Source organism: Leiobunum rupestre, chromosome 1 (genome assembly GCF_980474605.1).
Source record: "Leiobunum rupestre chromosome 1, qqLeiRupe1.1.hap1, whole genome shotgun sequence".
Taxonomy (NCBI): Eukaryota; Metazoa; Arthropoda; class Arachnida; order Opiliones; family Sclerosomatidae; genus Leiobunum; species Leiobunum rupestre.
In genome coordinates this window covers 63,358,893-63,382,200 of record NC_143384.1, presented here as the reverse complement: position 1 = coordinate 63,382,200, position 23,308 = coordinate 63,358,893, and the positions used below count along the sequence as shown (strand labels likewise).

Below are 23,308 nucleotides of genomic sequence, written 5' to 3'. Positions count from 1 at the left end.
TCCCAATCGACCGAACCCAATGCAATTCGACCGAAAAAGCCGCACTTTGGCGGATTTAGGATTCGGTCTAATGGGATTGTCCCATTCGACCGAAAAACCCGCACTTCTCCGGGTTTAGGATTCGGTTTTCTCCGTTTCAGCATCTGTCAGAACAGCATGCAGTGTGACCTAACCTAACCTAACCTAACCTAATCTAAGCTAACCTAACAGACTTAAAAATATAGTAACACGCTTCCATAAAAAAACAAAAGGAGTAGAACGAAAAACTTTTTTTGCGGTCGCTCAATTGTGAATATTGCGTTGGCCACTTAGGAAAATACGAAACCCGCCTTTGGGCTAATATCATCAAAAACATAGGCGGAATTCAGTCTAATGGGAATTCGGTCGAATGGGATTTGGCGCAATGGGAAGATACCTATTGTTAAACCCGATTATCTTCTTTTCACTATTCTGCATTACTCCACTTATCAGTAAATATTTAGAGATACTGGCACCTAGGAGCAACAAACACAACACCCCACACAAAGAAACACCCCACACAAAGAGAACGCCACCCTTCAAAATTCGTGGATTTTCTTTTGTACAATTTTCATTGGTTAGGAGCTTTAGTGCCTGCTGCCGTCGGAAGGGGGGAATTCGGAAATTGTCTTTCCCCTTTCCGTAAAACGTTCAGCGTAAAAACTCGTCGAATGAAACTTGTACACAACAGTGCCTTAGCGTGATTAAAGGCTAGCTGCGTTCTCCTTGTGTTTGTTGCTCCTAGCTGGCACACTTTATGAAAACATTTTGTAGGAGAATATTACCACAGAGGCTAAAATAAGGATTTTTTAGAACTGACCAATAAAACGGCTTTACACAAACTAGACCTCCAAAAACATAATTTCAATGAGCTATAAAATCAGTTGGAATTCACAATTTGTAGCAGAATATTTTAACAAAATTAAGAGATAAAACTGGACTGTAAATCTGTAATTTAATTCAGCAAAATTTTTCGATGTGTATCGGAAAGACCAGTCGACCGCGAAATCTCCCATTACATGAGGTCATCAGCTATTTTTTAATTTTTCATACTTTTTAGCGATAAATTAACGATAAATAGCACTGCCAAATCAAAGTTTTAGAACTGACCAAAATTTCCAAAACTGCCCACTCTTTTAGGCCCTGTATTATCCATTAAATTGGGAATAGTACCGCTGGAATTCATTGGGAGCGTTCGGGAGTCGTGGTTTCGTGAAACAAATTCTGACAATACGAGTCGGACTCATTCAGCCATCAACTCTATCATTATACGGTGGGGCCACCTATCTCTTTCAAGGTGAAAAATTGTAATAAGTCATTTTCTTAGGGTATAGTTCTCGCAGCTACCAGCAGATGGCGCCACCGCCAAATGAATAAGTTCTCAATTTTGAAAAATTTGTTTCGCGGAAGGCAGATTGAAACTGTAATTCCCAATTCAATGGTATTATCATATTTATATTTTGAACAGACCGAAGAGGATCAAGCTTCTTTTTTATCTCTCTTATCTATTTCTTGGATGAACAAGTAAGTTGAATGTTCTAATCCCTTAATAGAATTTATCTATACTATTTCACAAATTTGTGTCAATGTTTAAAAGACACGAAAGGAGCCCTAATGTGGTCCCTGCTTGCCCCTCTTGAAAGGTGCACCCATTATAAAAAGAATATATTATCTTCTTATGTATCAATGCCTTATATTATTTATTTATTTTTAGCGTTACCAAATAGTATTAAAAAAATAATAAATATTTTTCAATTCTGTCTAATTAAATTCGCAGTTTCATTCAATTAAAAAAGGCATTGAATGTACTTTTGTTGGTTTTAAAAAGGTGTTTACTTTTTCACACCTTCTGGTTGTCTTAGAGACACAATTTATTCTATTATCAAAGTGTTGAAGGATATTTTATTATTTTATAATTTCAAAAGTAAACCAAAATCACTACTTTTAATACAATGGTATTATACCTTTTTCATTGTTCTAACTTTAAAATCATGATACATAATATTATCTAAATAAAAAGAACAATGTTGACATTTTATCTTTTTACTCTATTTAAGTAAATCAACAAGGCTGTCATAATATATTCCTCTTCGGATAAATTAATTGGTCTGTTAATCAAATTAAGTAATTCTTGCTAAAGATCTTTAAAACAAAATAATTTTTTAATGAAATAGCATATCAAATAAAAAAAATTCCTCCCATATTTTTTAATTATTATTTAATTCGTTATATATTATTAGATGTCTCCTTGAACACCAATAGGTTTTATATTATAACTTAAAGGGTATTAAATAATAACTAAGAGTTTGAAATAATAGCTTAAATTGTGTTGATTTATAGTCTAACAAGTGTAATTTAGTAATTTAACGTGTAATTCATTTCCATAAAAAACAATTGTCTACCCCTTTAAAATGGCTTAATGTGCATGTAAAGGATGTAAAGGTATCCCTTTAGGACCAAATTTGTATTCTCAAAAAAGTTTTCGTTCTGTGACTTTTGAACTATTCTTTATTGAATGTAGACTTAAAGTAAAATTAGCATAAGTGGGAAAGATATATCTTTATGCGTTACAACCGGCTACGATATACTTCATTTATTTTCAGTGTTATTGAATAGCAATCCATTGCTTTTCTCAATTGTAAAAACATTTTTGATTTTCCACTAGGGTTATATACACTGGATACAAAAGAAAATTAAAAAGTTCTGACGTGCCTCGAATAAGCTCCAGTTTGCATGCCAAATATACCAATTCTAAACTAGAAACATCTATTCAAAAAGATTTTAATCGTGCCAAAGATTTAAAAAGGTAAGTTTACTCATGTTTTTTTCTAGCCATTTGTAGACGATGGCTTATGCATATAAAATAAACAACCCTTAGTATGTTTTTATAATAAATTTTGTAGCCTAGCCAGAATATGTTTGAGTTTAAATTAAGTACATTCAAGTGAGGGGTTCAACCTATTACTCAATATCACTGACATCAAACCTTAACCAAAGCAATAGGAACGGTACACAAAAAACTTCAAATCATATACCCTAAAAGCAAAAACACATAACGTAAACTTCTTGATAGTCGCTTTAAAGAGTTATATAAATTTTATGATGAATTCTGTTGAGAGTGGTGAAACCAGCAGTCAAATATTGAAAATATTCGTGAAGTTAAGAAATGTTTAAAAATCAGAAGCTTTAATGCCTTAGTCTTTCAAAATATTAGTTGGACGACGACCGGTAAAAAAATGAGTTAAAATCAAGCAGGTAGACGTAAATGTATATTATAATTCAGGAAGACCAACAAATTCCAAAATAAAAGGAAAAAGATAGTTAAAGAACAATAACAAGTGTGATGTTTGGCTACTTAAAATAATTAAACGACTCAATATAATTATATGGTTCAAATTGACACGACCTGAAAAGAAGGGGTTTTGGTTCTTCCAATTTTTGTTGTTTTTTGGGAGAGCTAGTTTGGCTAAATACGTTAGCCCGGACTGAAACAACCTAACGTATTTTAAAGTTTTAATGTCTCTCTAATCCTAAGTTTTAGGCCCGAAATAAAGACAAGGGTTTTTGTTTACAAAGGTTTATTTTTACCTTCTTCGTTGAGAATTGGTTTCTTTCTGCCCTTTCCCGCTCTCTGGACCCCCGAGGAAACCTTCATAATAGAGGGAGGGGGGAAATGGCGCCAAAAGGGTCAGGTAGGTTGTCGGCTCGACCGGGCCCAATGAACGGCGCACGTCACGGGAAATTCCAGAAGAGGGACGCCAAAGGGCCATTTCCCAGAAGAGATTATTTGGGGTTTTTCCAGAGAGCGAGTGAGGGTTGGAAATACAAAATATACAATACAAAAATATACAAAGAAATTTCAAATTTGTTTAACGGTTACAATATTCAAGTTTTCATTAAGTTTAAGTTTAAATTTTCATTTAACAATAATTTTACATTTAATTATTTCGCGCATTAATTATTCAACACTCCCGCCGTAATACTGTAGAGTATTACCACTGTTATTGCGCGTCACTTTCTACATCACTAATTTCCAAATTGCATAAGTGCTGTATCGAGCGCTTTATGCTGTTTCCGTTTGTGGTTCGCACCACGTAAGACCGAATTTTGTTATCGCGAGACCCGATAATTACGTCGGTGATCAAGCCAAGCTTCCACATGTGACGTGGCTGCTTGTCGTCTTGAATTAAAACAACGTCACCTTTTTTAAGGACAGTCGCGTTTTTCACAGTTTTTGAGTGATGGGCGGATCTGAGTTCTTTGATGTAGTCCCCGCACCATCTTTTCCAAAGCTTATTCAACACTTGTTCGCGATGTTTTAACCGTTTACACAATTCGCGTCGCGACATTGGTGCATGATCAATTTCGTTTTTATTAAATCTAAGCGGGGGGAGACTGGTTAACCTGCGACCAGTGAAAAATTCAGCCGGGGAAAGTGGGGTCGGTTCATTAGCATCATTGTAGCAATAGGTAATCGGCCTTGAATTTATGATTGCCTCGGCTTCGGTCAACGTTGTCAATAATTCCATAAACGTTAGCAAAGCCATACCTAAATTTTTTTAAACAATTTTTTGTCGATTTGACCAGTACCTCCCACCAACCTCCGTGCCAAGCTGATCTTTCGATTATATATTTCCATTTAATCCCACGAATTCCGAAGAATTCTTTAATTCGCTCCTCATTGAGGTTTTGCCAAATTTGTTTTAAATCTTTATCAGCCCTTTTGAATGTGCGCGCGTTATCGGTCCAGACGGTTTTCGGGACTCCGCGTCTAGCGACTATTCTTCTAAAGGCTAGGAGAAACTCTTCGGTACTCAAATTTGGTATTAATTCTAGGTGTATAGCCCTAGTTACTGCGCATGTCATTAAACATATGTATGATTTGGTCGGTTTTGATTGACCTTTCACTAGCAGGGGGCCGGCAAAATCTATTCCTACTACGGAAAAGGGCTCTGCCTGCTGTATGCGATCTTTGGGCAGGGGCGCAGTCGGCATATCGCCCGTTTTAGCTTTTAGTCGTTTACAGATTAGGCAATCCTTGACGACGGTGCGAGCGAGTTGCCTGGCAGCTGGCACCCAATACCTCTCTCTTAATTGAACCAAGGTGTCATTTATTCCTCCGTGATAAACTTGTTTATGACTACGGACAGTTAATAATTTTGCTAACCTTTGATTTTTAGTTAATATTATGGGATGTTTTTCTTTATACGTAAATTCAGATTCTTGTATACGTCCCCCGACACAAATAAGGCCATGGGCGTTTAAAATGGGGTTTAACGTGGCAATTTTTGAGTTGGTATTAATTTCTTTTTCCCATTGCAACGCGTTTAACTCTTTCCCGAACTCCTCAGCTTGCACCGCTCTCACCCAGGTTATTTCGGCGCATTCTATTTCTTCGACGCTTACGGGGCCAATTTCGTAGGGTAATTTTTTTACTCTATTTGCGAGTCTTAAAAGATGAGCTGTTATTCGCAGTACCGGATCGAGATAGTAATGTTTGCCTAAATCAATTAAATTGGTAATACTCGATTTCGGAGCTTCCATTATTGCGGCTGTAGTTATTTTTCGCCTTTCTTTGTTAATTATTTCTAAACATTCGGTTTTAGGATTACCCTTTGGCCAATTTTCTTTCGATTCTTTAAGCCAGGCTGGCCCTTCGAACCAAAGGGCGCTATTACGCAACTCCCTAGCGGATAAACCTCGGGTCGGTAGGTCCGCTGGATTTTGTTTTCCAGGACAATGTGCCCAATTTTCAATTTTTGTTAAGCGCTGAATTTCAGACGCGCGATTTGCTACGAAGGGGCGCCAATTTTTGGCGGGTTCTTTTAACCACCCTAACGCTATTGTAGAGTCGGACCATAGGTAAGCCTCCGTCAAATTTTCTTTAAAAGTGTCGGTTACGTAATTTATCAGACGAGCGCCTAATAGGCAACCCATCAGTTCTAATTTTGGAATGGTTAGATCAGGGTCGGATTCTTTAATTTTTAGCGGCGCGACTCTACTTTTAGCGGTCACTAGAGAAACCCCCACCCTACCCTCTTTTGTTTCGTGCCTAACGTATACCGCGGTAGCGTAGGCTTTAGAACTAGCATCGCAGAAAGCGTGAAGTTCGACACTCTCAATTTCGTCGTCTGACTTGGCGAAATAGTGCCTGTTAATTTTGATCGAGTTTAAAATTGCCAATTCTTGGCACCAGGTTTCGAATACGTTCGCGTATTCTTCCGGAAGTTGGGCGTCCCAATCTATTTTTGCCTCCCACAGGGTTTGAAGGAGCATCTTCGCACTTATCGTGAAGGGGGCTAGTAAGCCTAACGGGTCGAAAATTTGCGACACGTAACTCAACACCTGTCGTTTAGTTCTTTTAAGCGTACTTAAAATATCAATTAAGTTTGATAAGTCAAAGGAGAACACATCCGCTAACGGGTCCCACTTTAAACCTAGAATTTTTGTGTCTGACGTTTCCGCCATATCAAAGGCGATATTTTTATCCTCTCTCCAGAACTGCCTAAGTTTTTCGGAGTTGGTACCCCATTTCCGGAATTTCATGCCCGCGTTTTGCATTAGGTTGGCCGCGCCTACCGATAAGTCGTAAGCCTTCTCTACGCTTTTTTCTCCGCTACAGAAGTCATCTACGTAGGTATCGTCGGAGATTTTATTTTTGACAATCTCATCGACTCCTTCCGCGGTTTGCGCGTGATAGCGAATAGTGGCTGCCAGTAAAAAGGGGGATGCGGTAACCCCGAAGGGCACCCTAGCCATTCTTAAGTGAATAAATTCCGAGGGATTAATTTGCCCATCTTTCTGCTCCCGTACCCATAGGAACCGGACAGCGTCCTTATCATCGTTATCTAGAGCCACTTGCAAAAAGGCCTTTTCGATATCGGCTACAACGGCGATTTTATTTTTTCTAAAACGGATGATTAGTAACAATAGGTCCTGGTTGAGATTGGGGCAGGGAGACAAACAATGGTTCAGCGAGGGGGCGCCGTTCGCGTGACTGGAGGCGTCCAGCACCACTCTCAACTTTGTTGTCGCGGAGCTATCTCTGACCACCCCCTGGTGCGGAATGTAGTAAGTTCCAGGTTTGGACTGACTTAATTCATTTTTCGGCATCTCTTCGGCTATCCCTAACTCTAATTGTTCAGTTATGACATTTTTGTACTGTTGGTAAAAGGAAGGGTTGTTTTGAAATTTTTTAACCAAGCCTCGCATTCGTTTCGTCGCGACTGCTTGGTTATCGGCGAGGTTCTCTCTATCAACTAGCCAAGGGAATTTTACGCAATACCTCTCGCCGTTGTGTTTAATAGTTTCATTAAAACTAGTTAGTGTTTTATCGTTGGGTGTTACTTTTAACTCGTTACTGTCGATCCCAATGCTTTCTAACTCCCAAAAGTTTTTAAGGGTGTCATTGATTTGTTTTTGACCTAAGGTTATTAGCATCGTCGTGACGACATTGACTGACACGCCATTAGTTGCAGCAGCGGTTACCCCTTGTAGGCACCATCCCAATTTAGTTTCCTGGGCTACTAAAGCGGGTCCCAACCTCATTGTTTTGTCTACGGTAACTTCCCAATAAAAATCCGCGCCTATCAAAACGTCTATTTCTGAATTAACGTTACGGGCGTTTTGGTCGTCCGCTAATTGTAGGTTTTGGGGTAACATTAAATTATTTAAATTTACGTTACTGAAATTTGAAAAGGCGTGACAGACAAAAGGGGTTTCGACTGCTCTGACAACGACAGTTTGATTTGGATGTTCTCTGTTTACGAGAGTTAATTCGACCCTTCTACTGCTTCTCTGCGATGGCTTAGTTTTCCCAAAGCTATAAACGTCTAATTTTTGATACCCTACCACGGGCAGGTCTAGTTTTCGCGAAAGCTCCTCTTTGATGAAGCTAATCTGGCTCCCCTCATCTAGGAGAATTCGCGCCATTGTTTTGTTTTGGGTTTGAAAAGGGTTTTCTACTACAGCTACCGCCGTTTGCAGTAATACGGAATTTTCTATAGTTTTGACCGGCGCCACCGCGGTGGTTATCGGGGTCTCGCTATTTTCAGTTTCTTTTAAATGCGACGGGTTTTGTTCGCACACGGCGTAGTTATGAGTTTTTTGACACCGCTTGCAGGTTCGAAATTTCGACCAGCAATCTTTCTCTTCGTGAGTTCTAAGGCAAATAGAGCATTTTTTATTATCCTTAATTAAGGTTTTCTTTTGAGATAGGGTAAATTTTTTACAGTTAATAGTTTTATGGGCATCTAAATTACAGAAAACGCAGAAAATGTTTTCTGTGGGTTTATTCTGAATTCCCGTGGCGAGAGCGGCAGCTGAAGGGCTTGAGGGTTTTTGATTTCTATTTTTATTTTTATTCCTATCTTGGGAATACCTATCATTTTGGTAGGAATCATTTTTTCCCGAATAATCAGATTTAGAACTCAACATGGTCGCCATTTCGCGGCACTCCACCTGCTCCCTGATAAAACTAACTAACGCTTCAGCGTCCCAGTCGGTCGCGTTACCGGAAGGTTTATATTTTACAAAAAATTCCGTTCTTATATCATTTGGCAAACACCTCAATAGGGCGGGGCAAACAAATGACGCTTTTTCCTTAGTATTTACACCTAGGGCTTTCAGGCTTCTAATACTAATTTCTACCGTATCTAGTAATTCTCGAAGGGCTTTTACATTGTTCGAATAGCGGACCGGCTGAATTTTCTCGAGCTTTTCCATATATTTATGGACCTCAAAATGGGATTTATCATATTTAAGTTTTAGCAAAGCTAAGGCTTGATCGTATGATTCGTCCGATATAACTAAACCTTCAATAGCCTTAAGGGCTTCGCCTTCGAGATAAGAACTTAAATAGTAAAATTTTTCTACCTTAGATAAGTTTTGTTTGTTGTCGACTGTGGCTTTAAAACGTCCCCAGAAAATATTCCATTTTTCGTAGTCGCCGTTGAACTTGACGATGGGAAGCGGCGGTAATTTTACCTCCTGGCGGTCGTTGGGGATGATGACCGTTTGTTGACCTTGACTGCCGGATTGCGAGACGACCGAATGCGTTGAGCTCGATGTTTTCGATAGCTCCTTCTGGATGATGCGGTTGATTTTGGTCTTGATAAGAGTGATATCTTCGCGATATCCGATGGCTTCATCCACGTGCGTCTCCAGCTCCTTTTCGTCGGTGATCAGCGACTCCATTTTAGCGTCGATCTGAACCAGCTCCTCTTCCTTTTGAAGTAGTAGCGCCAGTTCATCTTCAAGCTCGTCGGTTGTGTAATTTTTACTAGTCAAGAGCTTGTTGATGGCCGTGATCCGCTTCGTTGGTGCTTTTCCTCACCGCTTTGGCTGCCATTACTCGTTGATTCGAAGTTTTCGAAATTTTAGATGATTTTGAAGTTTTTTCCGTTGTTTTCGACGCTGCGGTTTCAGCGTCCGATTCCTCGGTTCCCGAAGATGACTCCACCGTTGATTCTAACGGCGACGGCATTTTGTTGATTTTGGGCGGCTTCTGTTTTGCGACCGCGTGTTTCGTTGCCAGGATAGAATCCCGGGTTTCTTACACCATGAAAAGAAGGGGTTTTGGTTCTTCCAATTTTTGTTGTTTTTTGGGAGAGCTAGTTTGGCTAAATACGTTAGCCCGGACTGAAACAACCTAACGTATTTTAAAGTTTTAATGTCTCTCTAATCCTAAGTTTTAGGCCCGAAATAAAGACAAGGGTTTTTGTTTACAAAGGTTTATTTTTACCTTCTTCGTTGAGAATTGGTTTCTTTCTGCCCTTTCCCGCTCTCTGGACCCCCGAGGAAACCTTCATAATAGAGGGAGGGGGGAAATGGCGCCAAAAGGGTCAGGTAGGTTGTCGGCTCGACCGGGCCCAATGAACGGCGCACGTCACGGGAAATTCCAGAAGAGGGACGCCAAAGGGCCATTTCCCAGAAGAGATTATTTGGGGTTTTTCCAGAGAGCGAGTGAGGGTTGGAAATACAAAATATACAATACAAAAATATACAAAGAAATTTCAAATTTGTTTAACGGTTACAATATTCAAGTTTTCATTAAGTTTAAGTTTAAATTTTCATTTAACAATAATTTTACATTTAATTATTTCGCGCATTAATTATTCAACACGACCAAAATACCAAAGTCTTAAAGCCAATATCAGCCAGCCATGAGGAAATTCAATATTCTTGGCTTTTGTATAAAATTATACTGGCAATTTGCTACACTGTACTCTATTTCAGTGTAAATTATAAACTTAAATTTACATTATTGTAAGTTACCATGGTACCTTGTTGCCAAATTATGAAAAGGTATGATAACCGAGGTCAAAACCGTGAATTCCTTAAAGCCAGGCACCTGAAATTCTGTTATGAGTGTTGCTATTGCTAACAGAGAAAGGTTTTGTTATTTCAGTTACCCCGTCGCGTTTATGTTGTAGCCTTCTCTCAAGAATGAGTTTGGTGTAAAAAAGACCAAAATTATTTTTCCATAAGGAGCTGTTTGAAAAAGATAATATTTCCCGTATTTGGCTCTCTTTACTTTAATCTTGAAAACGTCGCAGAAATAGAAAACCCACTAACTAAAGCTCTCGTTTTTTTTAATTTTAATTTACCATTAATCACACACAATCAATTAGAAAATACCACTTTTATAAATAATTGTTGCTTTAACCGAAAAATAAATTTAATCGATTTTGCAGGAACCAATTTTCCCAAAAATTTAACTTTCTTTCAAATAATTTGTACAATTTTAAATGGGGCAATATATCGAAGATATTAAAAAGATTATTTTTGCATTTTTAGTGTAGTAGTACTTAATAATAATAATACTAATAATAATAATAATAAAACCTATAAAATCAGTTTAAATTCCGAATAATATGTATTTAAAATTGTAACGTTTTGCAGGATTGTTACCTCTTTCAGATTCTATACAAAAAATTTATGCACAGAATATTTAAATTGCTTTTTCCACTCGAAAGACCTTAAAAATTTTATCTTTGACACATTCGATTTTTAAAAAAGATTTACTTTAAAAATAAATAGGTTTTATTTCTCGTAATGAAACTTTTTCCATTCTCTCTTTGTTTCTCTCGTGATCTAGTAAAAATCCTCGAATGAATAATCAATACTTTTTTTTAAAGAAATCCAAACACCCAAAACCAAAGAAAACCTGAATGTGAAAAAAGTCCGTCAGAAATTAAAATACAAAGAGCTCTACTGAAGACGTATGGCCCGTCGATGGTTTTTCCTATTTTTGTGCAAATATGTTCTGACATACTTTCTCTATTCATACCATTCATAATCAAGTAAGTTTTCACTTTAGCATTTTCAAATAAGAAACGAACACTTGAATATTTATTTTAAATTTCCTTGATAAGAATTTAATGACTTAAGACAAATTTTCTTTAGCTAAAAGGCTCATTGTTTGTAAATGGTATTTGCCCATAGCGCCGTTGGAAGCTGTCATAGCTTTCAAACATCATCTACGTCAATATTTTATGACACACATCAAATGGTAGTAGAATGGTTTCCTTTTTTTCCTCACATCCAGAGGAGCCGGGTTCAATCCCATAGTGCGGCACTGGTTAAAAACTCGAAGGGTTTGGCTTAGAGAGCTACATTATGATAAAAAATTACCATTCTTGTTGAAAGTTTTCCCGTTGAAAGATTACCATTCCCGTTCAAAATATCCCTCTTCCATCTGTTACCGTTCCGTAATTGAAGAAAGTAGTCCCATTCCCTATCCATTACCGAAATTTTAAAGGAAAAAACTAGAGGAAAAGAGTTGTTTTCTAGTATTTTTACGACTTGTACATCAATTCAAACAAAAGCACGAAATGACAAAGATTGTTTTTATTTCAAAAAGCCATTTTATTGTTTTTACATAAATACTAAATTATGAAATATTGAAAACGAAACTAAAAGTAAAACCTCGATTTTCCATTTAAAGGCCGCCTAGACGTCCTCTCGCTGACTGGAAAGTAGAAACGGCCCCTCCCTTAAACGTGCATTTCTGTTCCTTTCATCGACACGAAACTAGTTCGCCCAGTGAAACAAAATCAACGTTTGAACTACGAAGTTACGAAGGGGAGGTCGGTGGGTGAATGCGACCAGCAAGCGCGTTGAAGACTGAGACTCACGCTAGAGCATTGGCGTAGCTAACGATTTTTCCTAGGGGGGACCATAATCGGCCGGCCACGGCAAGGTGGTCACTGACTATCAGCGCATGCGTAACTTCCTAATTTTTACCTTCTTAGAATATGTACAGGTTTTGGAAAATAATTAGATAAGTAGCTAATTAAACTAATCAATTCTCAAAAACACGCACATGAACGGACTTTCTTCCGAATTCCGAATAACTATAAAGATTTCAAAATTATATTTTCCCATCTTATCCTACTTAGATACTTAGCATTATTGAGAACAAACACGGATTATATACAACGGTATATTAGTATTACCTAAACAAATTTTTATTTTATCTTCGGTGGTCGTTCACCCTAGTACATAAGAAAAATATCGAACGCTCGAGGGAAACGATAGTTATAGTTTCACTTTGTATTATTTAATTTCAACCCTGGTTGGATCTTTCGATTTTAAACGGCTAATTCAGGTTGTTAAATTACAATATATATGTAATAAAAACAGAAAAAAAAAGAACTTACGTTAAAATCCGATTTCATTAGGGGTAATATTAAGACTGAACACACTCGGATAAAACCAAGGGGAGCGCATTCGCGTTTTTGCCCGGCGTTCCTTTTGACAGCCCTGCTTTTGAGAAACATCGCTAGCTCTCTTTTTACCGCGCGAGTGACCATGGCACTTTTAAGACTAATTCCGACCTCCCCGCCTTCATCCAAAGGGCGTCACGTGGGTGGTTACAAATCATCTAGCGTCTGTTAATGCCTTTAAACAGGCGGCCGCTGGTTTACAAAGCTTAGGAGGGTGGTGGCAAACAAAAATGGGCACTATCATATCTTTTTTTAATCTGATACTGTTATTGATCGATTTCAGAAATATACCTTATAATTCTATCAATTTTGATACGATTATTAACAAAAAAATTATATACAAATTGATTGGTTGTGATTCCAAGGATTTTTATTTATAGAAAAATTGATCGAAATAGTGATGGTCGCGTTATATTAAAAAAATTGAGAGGAATAAAATTGATCGAGAAAAATTACTCATCTATGATTTTAAATTGATATTTAAACATTGCGGGGTTTTGATTGGTGGTTTCGAAATTTCGATGTCATCACGTGTGGTTGTTTCGAAATTTCGTTGTCATCACGTGGGCTAGCCGAGAGTCACGGAAGTGACGGACCTCTGCATCTTTTGTGTAAACTGTAAACAATTTCTAGAAATTTCTTTATGGCGCTGTATATAATACTAAAACCAAACCAAACCCAAGGGGAGCGCATTCCCGTTTTTGCCCGGCGTTCCTTTTGAGAAAACTCGCTAGCTCTCTTTCTACCGCGCGAGTGACGTAGCTGGTTGACGGTTTTCCCGTAGACACGGAGAGTAGGGTGTCTTATAAGTACCGTGTAGTTTGTCTGACATGGGTAAAAAAAATCTGTGCAAAAATGTTGTGAAATTGCAAAATCTTGGGAGAATGTGAAAGAATATAAATACGTTGGAATTATTTTTGGGTTTTTCAAATATTGTGGTCGGACGTGGTCAGAAGAAAGAAATATATTTTTTAATAAAACTTTTATTAAAATAAAAAAAAGGAACATTTTAATATTGAAAAGACACATTTTGAAATTCATTAAAAAAGGATTATATTGTTCCGTTTAAATCTGTCAACTGAACAAAAAGGTAGCTTTTTTTTAAACTTAACTACTTAATTTTTTTGTTTTCTTATCTTTTTTCCTGTCTTGAGCCTCAGTAATACTTTTTGAATTTAAATATTTAATTCTAGTTCTCATTTTTAAATAACAAAAAACAATCTCTCTTGGATATTTTGAAAATAATGGCATACGTTCATTAGTTAGGTTATTGACAAAAGTTTAAATCTTAATTTCCTTTCCAACTTTACCTTAAAACTATCACTTTTACAATTTCACTATTAATTTATAATAATATTAGGCCTAGGCCCTATGCTATAAGCTTATAAAATTTCTGGGTTTAATGTCAGCTAACACTGGAAGTTTTAATAATTTAGAGAATATAATACTTACAGAACTTTGTATAAAGTGCCAAAAACAAGTGTAAAATTGAAGGGATAACGACCGCACGTATTTATTTTCTATACCGCATTTTTTCTGGTTTCTTTTATTAGGAATTCGACTGATTTTTCTAGTCTCTCCTCTCTTCGCGCTCTACTACCCTCCCCGCGGCTTGTTTCTGGTTTCTTGTCAACCAGCGACGTCACTGAAGGTGGGCCGGTAGTTGCCAAGCCCCCCAACGTACCCGCTGAAGCGCTTCTCTACAGACCCCGTCGAAAGAGCTAACCTTATTATACGCAGTATTTTACCAACCTTGGGATAAAACGGACTTCTACGGTCTACCTCACGGTTATTGCTACGTTAGTAGCCGTCGGACTGATGAAGCAAAATTCGTATTTTATTTTTATTTTATTAAAAGCAAGATGGAACTGACGCTTCTTTTTTTGTAGACTTGGTCATCAGGACTTTGTTTTAGATCTTAAAAGATAAGATTCGCCCGGTTGGATTAACCTATCGAAATCGCACGTTCTAGAATTTTCGAAATGAAAGTGAAAATAAAACCTATCACCTCTAACCTTTTAACTTTCCCAGAGACAAACAGAATGAGGAAGGGTATTTTTCTAGGGTGGGCCCAAAGCTTTTTAGGGTGGGCCCGGCCCACCCTGCCCCCCCCCTAGCTACGCCTATGCGCTAGAGCTTGAAATTTCGATGCATTTACCCCGAATTTCTCGGTCGGCCGCTTTCTCGAGTCACTAGAATGTGAAGAATTAATTCCCAACCATTCCCGAACTGAAATTTTCCATTCCCATCCATTACCGACCAATTTTTTTTAATTAACGTCCATTCCATTACCTGATTCTAAGGGGTGTACTCTGGTACGGCTTAAATAAACGTCTAAACCTCTTTAAATATAATTTTTCAATCTCATTACCAACCATTCCCGCGGTATTCCCGTGGTTACCGCGGAAATAGGGAAAATACCGTTTCCATGCAGCTCTCTAGTTTCACTCTAGTTTTTCGGTTTAAGCTTTCGATAATAATTTAATAAAGTTAACGGTTTAAGCTAGGATAAGAAACTGTTGGATCTACTGGCACGAAGGGCTTACCACCACCCTAATACGCGATGTAACTCGGGCACATCAATTAATGGCGTTAAATAGCACTCGAAGACCTGGTGACTTAGGGATTATTATTGATAACAGTTCATGATCCGTTTTTACAACGAACTACGTGATTATCATGTGCTTCGGAATGCCATGGTCAGCATATGGCAATATAAATAGGAGACAACCAAAATACATTTACGAATAGTTGTCGGGGCAGCACGAGCTTCATATTTTAACTAAATGAGCGCGTTGTCTAGAGCTAAACTTAAAATCAGATACTGAATAAGTCCTATTGTGTGGTTGTCACTAGCATCTAAAAACATTCGAAGAAACATTGTGGAACTTAATTTTTAAATTACAAAAATACAGTTTTCATATTAGGACAGGCTTATTTTCCCACATTTTATTCTAAATGAACATAGAAAACAACTTATCTTTATCGGTATCGGAATCAACTGCGACAGAAATGATTTTGAGAATAACATAAAATCCCTGGCTGTTCCTCGAAGCTACTAAAGAGTGCTCATGTTTATTAAATTTTAAATTCACTTTATAAAGCTGAAAAATAAATCGATACAGAAATGAATTTTTAACTAGAAAAGGATTCCCTAAGCTAAACTTGTTTTTCTCGATTTCTCTATATAGTATATTGATATTATTTAATTATTCTACGCTTTTCAAGGGCAAAGCGAAGTCAGGAGGGGTGATAGCTTTACTGGAAATTTTTATTAAATTAAATTGTTGAACCAATTTGATTATATTCTTAATCAGAAACATAAGATGTTTTATTAAAATAATCAAACTACATTTATTCCTGTTGGGTTTAAAAGGTTTTTTTTAACAAGATTGTATTTATTTATACTGGAATTGTGGTCTTGTAATCCCTTGCCACGAGATGAGCTAAATATAAAAAATCACTTTTCGGAAGACATAATATTTCAAGGAATCAATGAAATACTGAGCTGATTTTATTTATAGGTGATTGGAAAAAACTCTCAACATGGTCCATCTATCGAAATAAACATAATTGAATTCTTCGTTATATAAAATGCATTTAAGTCTTATATTTTTCTTCTCTAAGAAATGTTTGCTAGTATGAAAAAATATTGGTTTTTCTTTTGTAGGTGGTTAATTGAATTCATATCTAGTGACTCACCTCTTTGGCATGGAGTATTTTTGGCGCTTCTAATGTTCATTATTGTAAACGTTAGAAATTGTTTGACCGATTATCGGTTTAGGCTTTGTAATATCATTGCCACCGCATTACGATCATCAATCATATCTTCTTTATATAAAAAGGTAGGTGAATTACAATAATGATTATTACTGTTTAGTAAAATTATTTTATTAATAGTCTGCTACATTTAGTTTCCATAACTGGGTGTGGTAAACTTATTCCATTGAAAAAGATATGTTTAAAATCCCAATTTTTTACTCCATTTAGTCTTTGCGGTTATCTCATAAAAGTCGAAGCGATTTGGCGGCTGGTGTTATCCTCAATTGCATGGCAGTGGACTCGGGACGATTCCGAAATGTCGCTTTATTTTATCATTTAATAGTGACTGCCCCAGTTACAATTGCGTTGGGTACTATTCTTCTCTGGTCTTTATTAGGAGAAGCAGCCTTGATGGCACTCATTATACCTCTAATAACATTGCCAAGCATACAACTACTAGCGAAAATTTCTAAATATCACCAGGTAAGCAAATATCTAACGAACTAGAATTTTCTGAACTTTTACGGACTACTCAAATAGTCTTTTTAATTGATTAATAAACTTATTACTTAAAATTTGCACACCACACATAAAACAGTAACCGATTTTAAAAAGGTCGTAGCTTTCGAGTAGACAATTTCATTAGTTATAAACATATTAAATTTTCTAAATTTGTTTATAACATTTATTTTTCCATAATTTAAAATTCTGCTTAAAATTCAGAATATTATTACACTTTTTATGTATAAAATATGCTTTGTAAAGACAAACGTATGGAAATGATGAAAGTCGTACGACCCTCTCCAGTATTATTGGTCAGCTATAAAAGTTACCATATTAAGGCACTCTATTTAAAATGAACAAATTTTTACATACTTCTTTACACGATATACAATATAAGCAAATTTAGTTCCAAAGTCTGTTGCATTAAATTCAATGCACAAATAAAAATTGAATCTGCCTTTTCCCATAAATTATCATTCGACTTGAATTTCGATTTTAACGGATTTTTACATTTTTAGCGTAAACTCATGGTATGCAAAGATAAACGTATTAAAATGACAAATGAGATCTTGAACGGGGCTCGTGTTCTAAAGATGTACGCTTGGGAGAAATCGTTCCAGGCTAAAATTGATGAGCTTCGGAGCCAAGAAGCTACACATTTAAGAAAAATAGCCAGAATAGCGGCGATCAATTTTTCCTTTACGAGGATTTCACCGATTTTGGTAATTTTTATTTTCCATCCTTTGTTATTTCCGTTAAACACGGTTCCAAACTTAGCGGGTTTCAACATTTTCACAATTAGCAATGGGTTAAATTTAAAGGCCTAGGTTTTCTTCTGCCTGTCCCCCTTTAGTTTAGGCCAACATGTTCAGCGGTTGGCCTACCACCAGGGTATTTGTGCTCCACTAAGTTAATTGAAAGGAGGACAGGCAGGAGAAAACCTAGGCCTTTAAGCATGGCATCGAAATCAAGAACTTTAGGATTATTCATTAATATTTATTTTAATTTAAAAAAATACCTAAATCAATCCAGTAGCGATTTGGGGCTTTAATAACGGAAAGGTATACAAAGGGAATGTGGATTAGCATATCATGTGTTTAGAACTCCCGACGGGAATCGTTTTTTGACCATAAGTAAATCTATGGAGCATTAATCAGAATTGGTATCATAAATAAAAAGTGTTATTATATCTAATAATTTTTTAAACGCCAGAATTACTCAGAAGTGTTTCTTACGTTTATCATTAGAGGTGTGCAAATATCATTTTTTGAGGATCGAATCGAACATCAAAATTTTTTTTCCGAGGCACGTCAAGTACCGAATCGAATATTCGAATATTTAAAACGTCAAATAATTTTGTCCAAGCCAGTTAACTGATCAAATATCAAATAATTCAACGTATTTGGTTTTCAAACAACCAATTAGTTTGTATATTTGTCCAAAATTTAAAAAAAGTAATAGAAATCACGCCAGTATTTGCAAATATGTCGAAAAATATGAAAAAAAAACACAATTAAAATCACGAGACGTTTTACTTGCAAATAGCAAAATAATAAAATAATTTCATTTGGGCCTTTGGCTTAAAATTTGGGCTTCTCAACCGTAACCTACAATATTATAGTTCATTTTAGTATCTTTTGTAAAACATTTATTCAATATTTTAATAAATGCTTGACTTACCATTGGAATAAGTTCAAAAATGCACTTTTTTAACCAAAAAGTTACTTAAACCTTTCTCCCGGTTTTGTCTTAGACTTGGTTTTCATTTTACTTTGTTATTCTAGAAAATTCTAAAACAGAAAACAGTGAAAGCAAATTATAGTCTAGACAATAGGCGCTAGAATAAACAATTAAACAGTTTAGGCTTTCGCTAAAAAGTTTAAATACACAGAGTATGGACGCGCAAGGTAACTCTTTCTATGGTCCTTGCCTCTGTGGCCTAAAGAGGTGTCAGAAATAAGGAATAGTTCGGAATTTTAATTGCGTTCTCCTTTCATGGCCTTGTGACTTATCAAATTAGAAAAAGACCCGCGGTTATTCGGCCATTTGCAAACTATTTGAAAACACCAAATACCCCCCCCCCCTCGAATATTCGGCTATTTGAATCAGAAAATAAGAATATTCGCGAGATTTTCCAAGCGCTTTTCGATAGGTCGAACGAATATTCCATTTGGTATTCGATCGAATTATTTGGTCTCACCCAATATTTTGCACACCCCTATTAATCATCTATAGTTTTTATCGTGCCTCGCGATCATGTGATTTCGTTTACATGTTAATATACATATACTTACTCATTGCAAAGTGGTCAATATATGACTGTTGATAAAGCTCAAAAACGACGCCTCCCCCGTAATTTTTCCCCCGGTTCCCTTATCAGGAGGGAAACACTAATCGGGGTTCTCCCCCTTTTCTTGTAGGCAAAGAATATCGCCCTAATTGTTTTTACAGTTAAAAAACTACAAATTGAATAAAAAACCATATTTTCCGCAGTTGAATACAAGTTTTTTTAGTCTTAGCAGAAACCTTATTAACTAAAACAGCTTGTCTTAAACCGAAGTATCAAATATTTAAAAAAAAACTGTTTTGGATTTTTTTTAATATATTTGTTTATTTTTCAAGATTCTACATGTATATAAGTTTGTTTTTTTATTTTTGAAAAAATACAGAATTTCAAAAAATTTTGGTTAATTTGAAATTTGTTTTGGAGTTTATTGCTAGTTTCAGATTTTTGACAACATTTGTATACATTTTTTGAGTTATAAAAAGTACGAAATTATTGATCAGATTTTCCTGAATTTTCAATGAGAGAGCGATATTCTCTTTTTTGTCCCACCTTCCCCGTCTGAAACATTTCTCCAAACGCTTGGTATGAAACGCATATATAATCTGCGTTCTATAATTCCACGTTGAATTTACTTTATTTTTATTCTACTTTAAAAGATTTTTCTATTTCCAGGTATCTTTCTTGTCCTTCACGACGTTCGTCATGTCGGACACTTCTAATATTTTAACACCTGCAATCGCTTTTACATCATTGCAAATAAATTGGGCGATCAATACAGTTTTCTCATTATTTCCGCTGTTTATCAATGAATTTTCCATGGTACTTTTTCGGTTCACTTCCAAGTATTAAAACCAAAATTATTTATATTATTGCTTTAGTTACAGGTGTCTTTGAAACGAATGAATGGAATTCTTAACAGCAGCGAGTTGAAATTATATGTTCAAACAGGGTATTCAAAATCTATGAAGAATTCACCTAGTGGTACGTGGCTAACTTCATAAAAAGCTTTTAAGGATAAAAGTTTAGGAATTTTTAATTCCCAAACAGTAATGTAAATAGCTCCAATTTCTACGGCACCTGTCAGATAAAATATTAGAAAACCATAATCTATTACAACAAAATCATTATAATATAAACTTTTAAATATTTCTATAAAACCTTAAATAAATTGTCAATACTTAACGATCTTAGACATGTTAGGGTGATTGAAGAAGTTTTTTGTTACAAAGACGAGCAAGCTGGAGTAGCTGTAAGACCTTGATCCCAATACACATTTTAGTTGTTCTTGATTTTGCGGTGATGGCTTTTGGCGAACAGGTTTTTCAAAATTCGCTGAATTTAGTGGTTAATGAGTGAAGGACGGTTTTCGGTTTTTGGGCTTTTAGGCTATCTGCATGTACATGATTCACTTACTTATGACGCATGATTTTCTCGAATAGAATCACTTTATCAGTGATATTCATATCTCCAAGGTTGTCACCAAAGGGACCAGATGGAGTGAGAATGGACTAAGTAGTGCTCAGAATTACCTATGTCTGACCCACAGACACAGGCAGGACTAAGCACATGTACTAAACTATGCTCGTGACTAAGGAATTTACCGTGACCACTGAGCATCTGCGTTGAGAAGTAGATTACCTGATTCATTAATGTCCCCTGGGCCAGGCCATGCACTCTCTCGTTACCTAAAATACCACTGTGCACTTAAACCCAATTAAGGGTGTCGTGTGAAAATGAAGCCTTCGCATTCTCGAAATGGGGGATAGTAGAGCATGCGGATCGCTCAACGTAGCCATTATCCCTTAGTAAAAATAAATGCGTTCAAGCTATCTTTGAATCCATAGAATGGTCAGTTTATTTTTCGTATACTTATTTTTAAAGCAATTGAAATTGTTGATGGTTCATTCAGTTGGGATTTATCTAACGAGCCCGTGGTCAATGAAGTCAATCTAGATTTTCCGAAAGGGGTTTTGGCTGCCGTTGTTGGAAAAGTCGGATCTGGAAAATCTTCTCTTCTGTATTCTGTTCTTGGGGAAACGGAGAAATGTCATGGAGATATAATAGTCCAGGTAAGATCTCTTGGAGCGTTAAAATTAAATGCGGTTCTTCGGCCGAATTAGGCCTATTAGTAAACGAGTTTTAGGAAGAAAACGCAATTTCGCTATTGCGTAAATAATATAGGACGGAAAATTAATTGTACTTAGTATTACTTTTAAAATCATTCGAGAAATCATATTCTTCTATAAATACGTTTACTATTTTTACATTTATTTTCTATGTGTCTATTATGACACGTATTATCGTTGTTTTTATAATCATTAAGGACCTTCAATAGTGTATTTATCAACCTTTTGCTTAATATAAAAAATTTAAGGGATCGGTGGCATATTGCCCCCAACAAGCTTGGATTCAGAATGCGACTCTGAAGAACAATATCTTGTTCCACGGTGAAATGAACATAGGAAAGTACGAAAGAATTATTGAGGCGTGCGCTTTGGATGAAGACATAGACATTCTACCCGCATTCGACGAAACCGAAATTGGCGAAAAAGTAAGTCCTATTTAATTATGCTATTGGTTGCAATGAAAAGTTGAAACGAAGCTAGCGTTGCATTTCGTTATCAGCTGAATTATCTAAATAGATTTTGGTAAAATGGTAAGATAAGACCCAACTTTGAGATATTTAATTTCATTTCACGCTATGTAAATCTATCATATCCTTCCACGGTTTTGTACTTTTGGACGCAACCAATAAAACCTGAAGCATGCACTAAATATCTCAAAGAAAATAGTTCATCTCTAAATTCGAGTTATGGTTTTGATTTGTAACATATACCTCTGCCTAAAAGTAGGCTCTAACAGCTTTTAAAAAAAGACCAGTTAAAAACTTTAAGGGCCTACCAAGAATGTATTTATTTATACTCAGGGAGAATGAATATGTCGAGACTATCACGCTAAGGGTGGGGGGGGGGAAGAAAAAAGGAGGCGGTCCTATTTTTTGCGTCCTCGCAGCAGCGTTAATTGTGCCGAATAACGTAATTTTTAAGAACCAATGAGATTGCAGTATTATTTGATTTTATTAAAGCGGAGGAGCATACCGGGGGCCCCAACGGGTGGGGTTGGAGAAACGCTAAAAATAATCTCGACATATTCATTCTCCCTGAGTATAAATAAATACATTCTGGGGCCTACTTTATGGGGAAAATAGGGTTTCTAAATAAGTAAAAAACCAGATTTTAATTTAAGGCTGTGTAAAGGCTTTACATTTTTCACTTGTGTGGTAGCTTTTAAGCAAGACATTCTTGACCATTAGGTTGTTTTTTTAAACTTTGATACATATTGAACTTTGATAGCCTCGGTGGATACTTCATTCAAAAAAATTATACGTAGTAAAATAAATTGATTTCATATCTCATTTCCATTTCATTTATTTATTTTAAACCACAGACATTTAAAATAAAAAGTTCTAGCCAAATTGAAACACAAATTTTACCACTTCAACCATAGATTTTTTGCTACCAGTACCCAGGTACACTATTTTAAAAAACTTCTTTGTCAGTTGCAATATTTGCATTTTATTTTAACATTTTTATAACCTATTATAGTTTGAACTAAGGAAACAATTTTATTCTTATCATTGAGTAGTATCGCTCGGTAGCTTTGGGCTATGACCACTAATTTGAGGGCAGAGTTTTATCTATCGGTAATGCCAATAAAGGTGACCTATATTAATTTGAGGCTTTTATTATTCTTGGGCATATATTATTATGAGATCAAGGGTAAAGGGGCTCAGTCTGGAGTCTATTTTATCTTAGTCTAAGAACGCCATAACGACGTGGGCAGTGTGAGCAGGACCGTTGTCCTCCATGAAAAATGCCCTTAAAGTAGAGGTTAGGGAATAATCAATTACTGGATAACCGTAGAGGAAAAATAATTTTCTTAAGTTCCAGCTTCTTCTAGATCAGCGGTTCCGATTTGTTTTTGCTATGGAACCCTTAATTATTGATCT

General features: G+C 36.2%; 2 protein-coding genes across 2 annotated transcripts in view; one reads left to right on the top strand and one right to left on the bottom strand.

Moving 5' to 3' along the window:
* Positions 1–4,019: 4,019 nt before the first annotated feature.
* On the bottom strand, positions 4,020–9,502 carry LOC149964405 (uncharacterized). Its single transcript, XM_090167212.1, has 3 exons — positions 9,353–9,502; positions 4,620–9,309; positions 4,020–4,567 (listed from the first exon to the last, which is right to left on the bottom strand). Exons 1-3 carry the CDS (start codon positions 9,500–9,502, stop codon positions 4,020–4,022), a joined length of 5,388 nt encoding a protein of 1,795 aa, XP_090023338.1.
* An 8,011-nt stretch (positions 9,503–17,513) lies between these two features.
* LOC149964404 (multidrug resistance-associated protein 1-like) overlaps positions 17,514–23,308 on the top strand; it is a 36,514-nt gene continuing 30,719 nt past the window's right edge. Inside the window, exons 1-5 of the mRNA XM_090167205.1 lie at positions 17,514–17,734; positions 19,972–20,118; positions 20,178–20,280; positions 21,181–21,368; positions 21,674–21,850. Of these exons, the coding sequence (XP_090023331.1) occupies positions 17,540–17,734; positions 19,972–20,118; positions 20,178–20,280; positions 21,181–21,368; positions 21,674–21,850 (810 nt within the window). The 5' untranslated portion in view covers positions 17,514–17,539. The remainder of the gene's footprint in view (positions 17,735–19,971; positions 20,119–20,177; positions 20,281–21,180; positions 21,369–21,673; positions 21,851–23,308) is intronic.

What these genes read in the sequence shown, in the direction of transcription:
- LOC149964405 (XM_090167212.1), bottom strand. Translation starts at nt 9,502, where the DNA reads ATGCCGTCGCCGTTAGAATCAACGGTGGAGTCATCTTCGGGAACCGAG. An exon ending in GAGTAATGGCAGCCAAAGCG is followed by an intron (nt 9,310 to 9,352) that starts GTGAGGAAAAGC and finishes GCCATCAACAAG; the next exon opens with CTCTTGACTAGTAAAAATTA. An exon ending in AAGATCAGCTTGGCACGGAG is followed by an intron (nt 4,568 to 4,619) that starts GTTGGTGGGAGG and finishes AAAAAAATTTAG; the next exon opens with GTATGGCTTTGCTAACGTTT.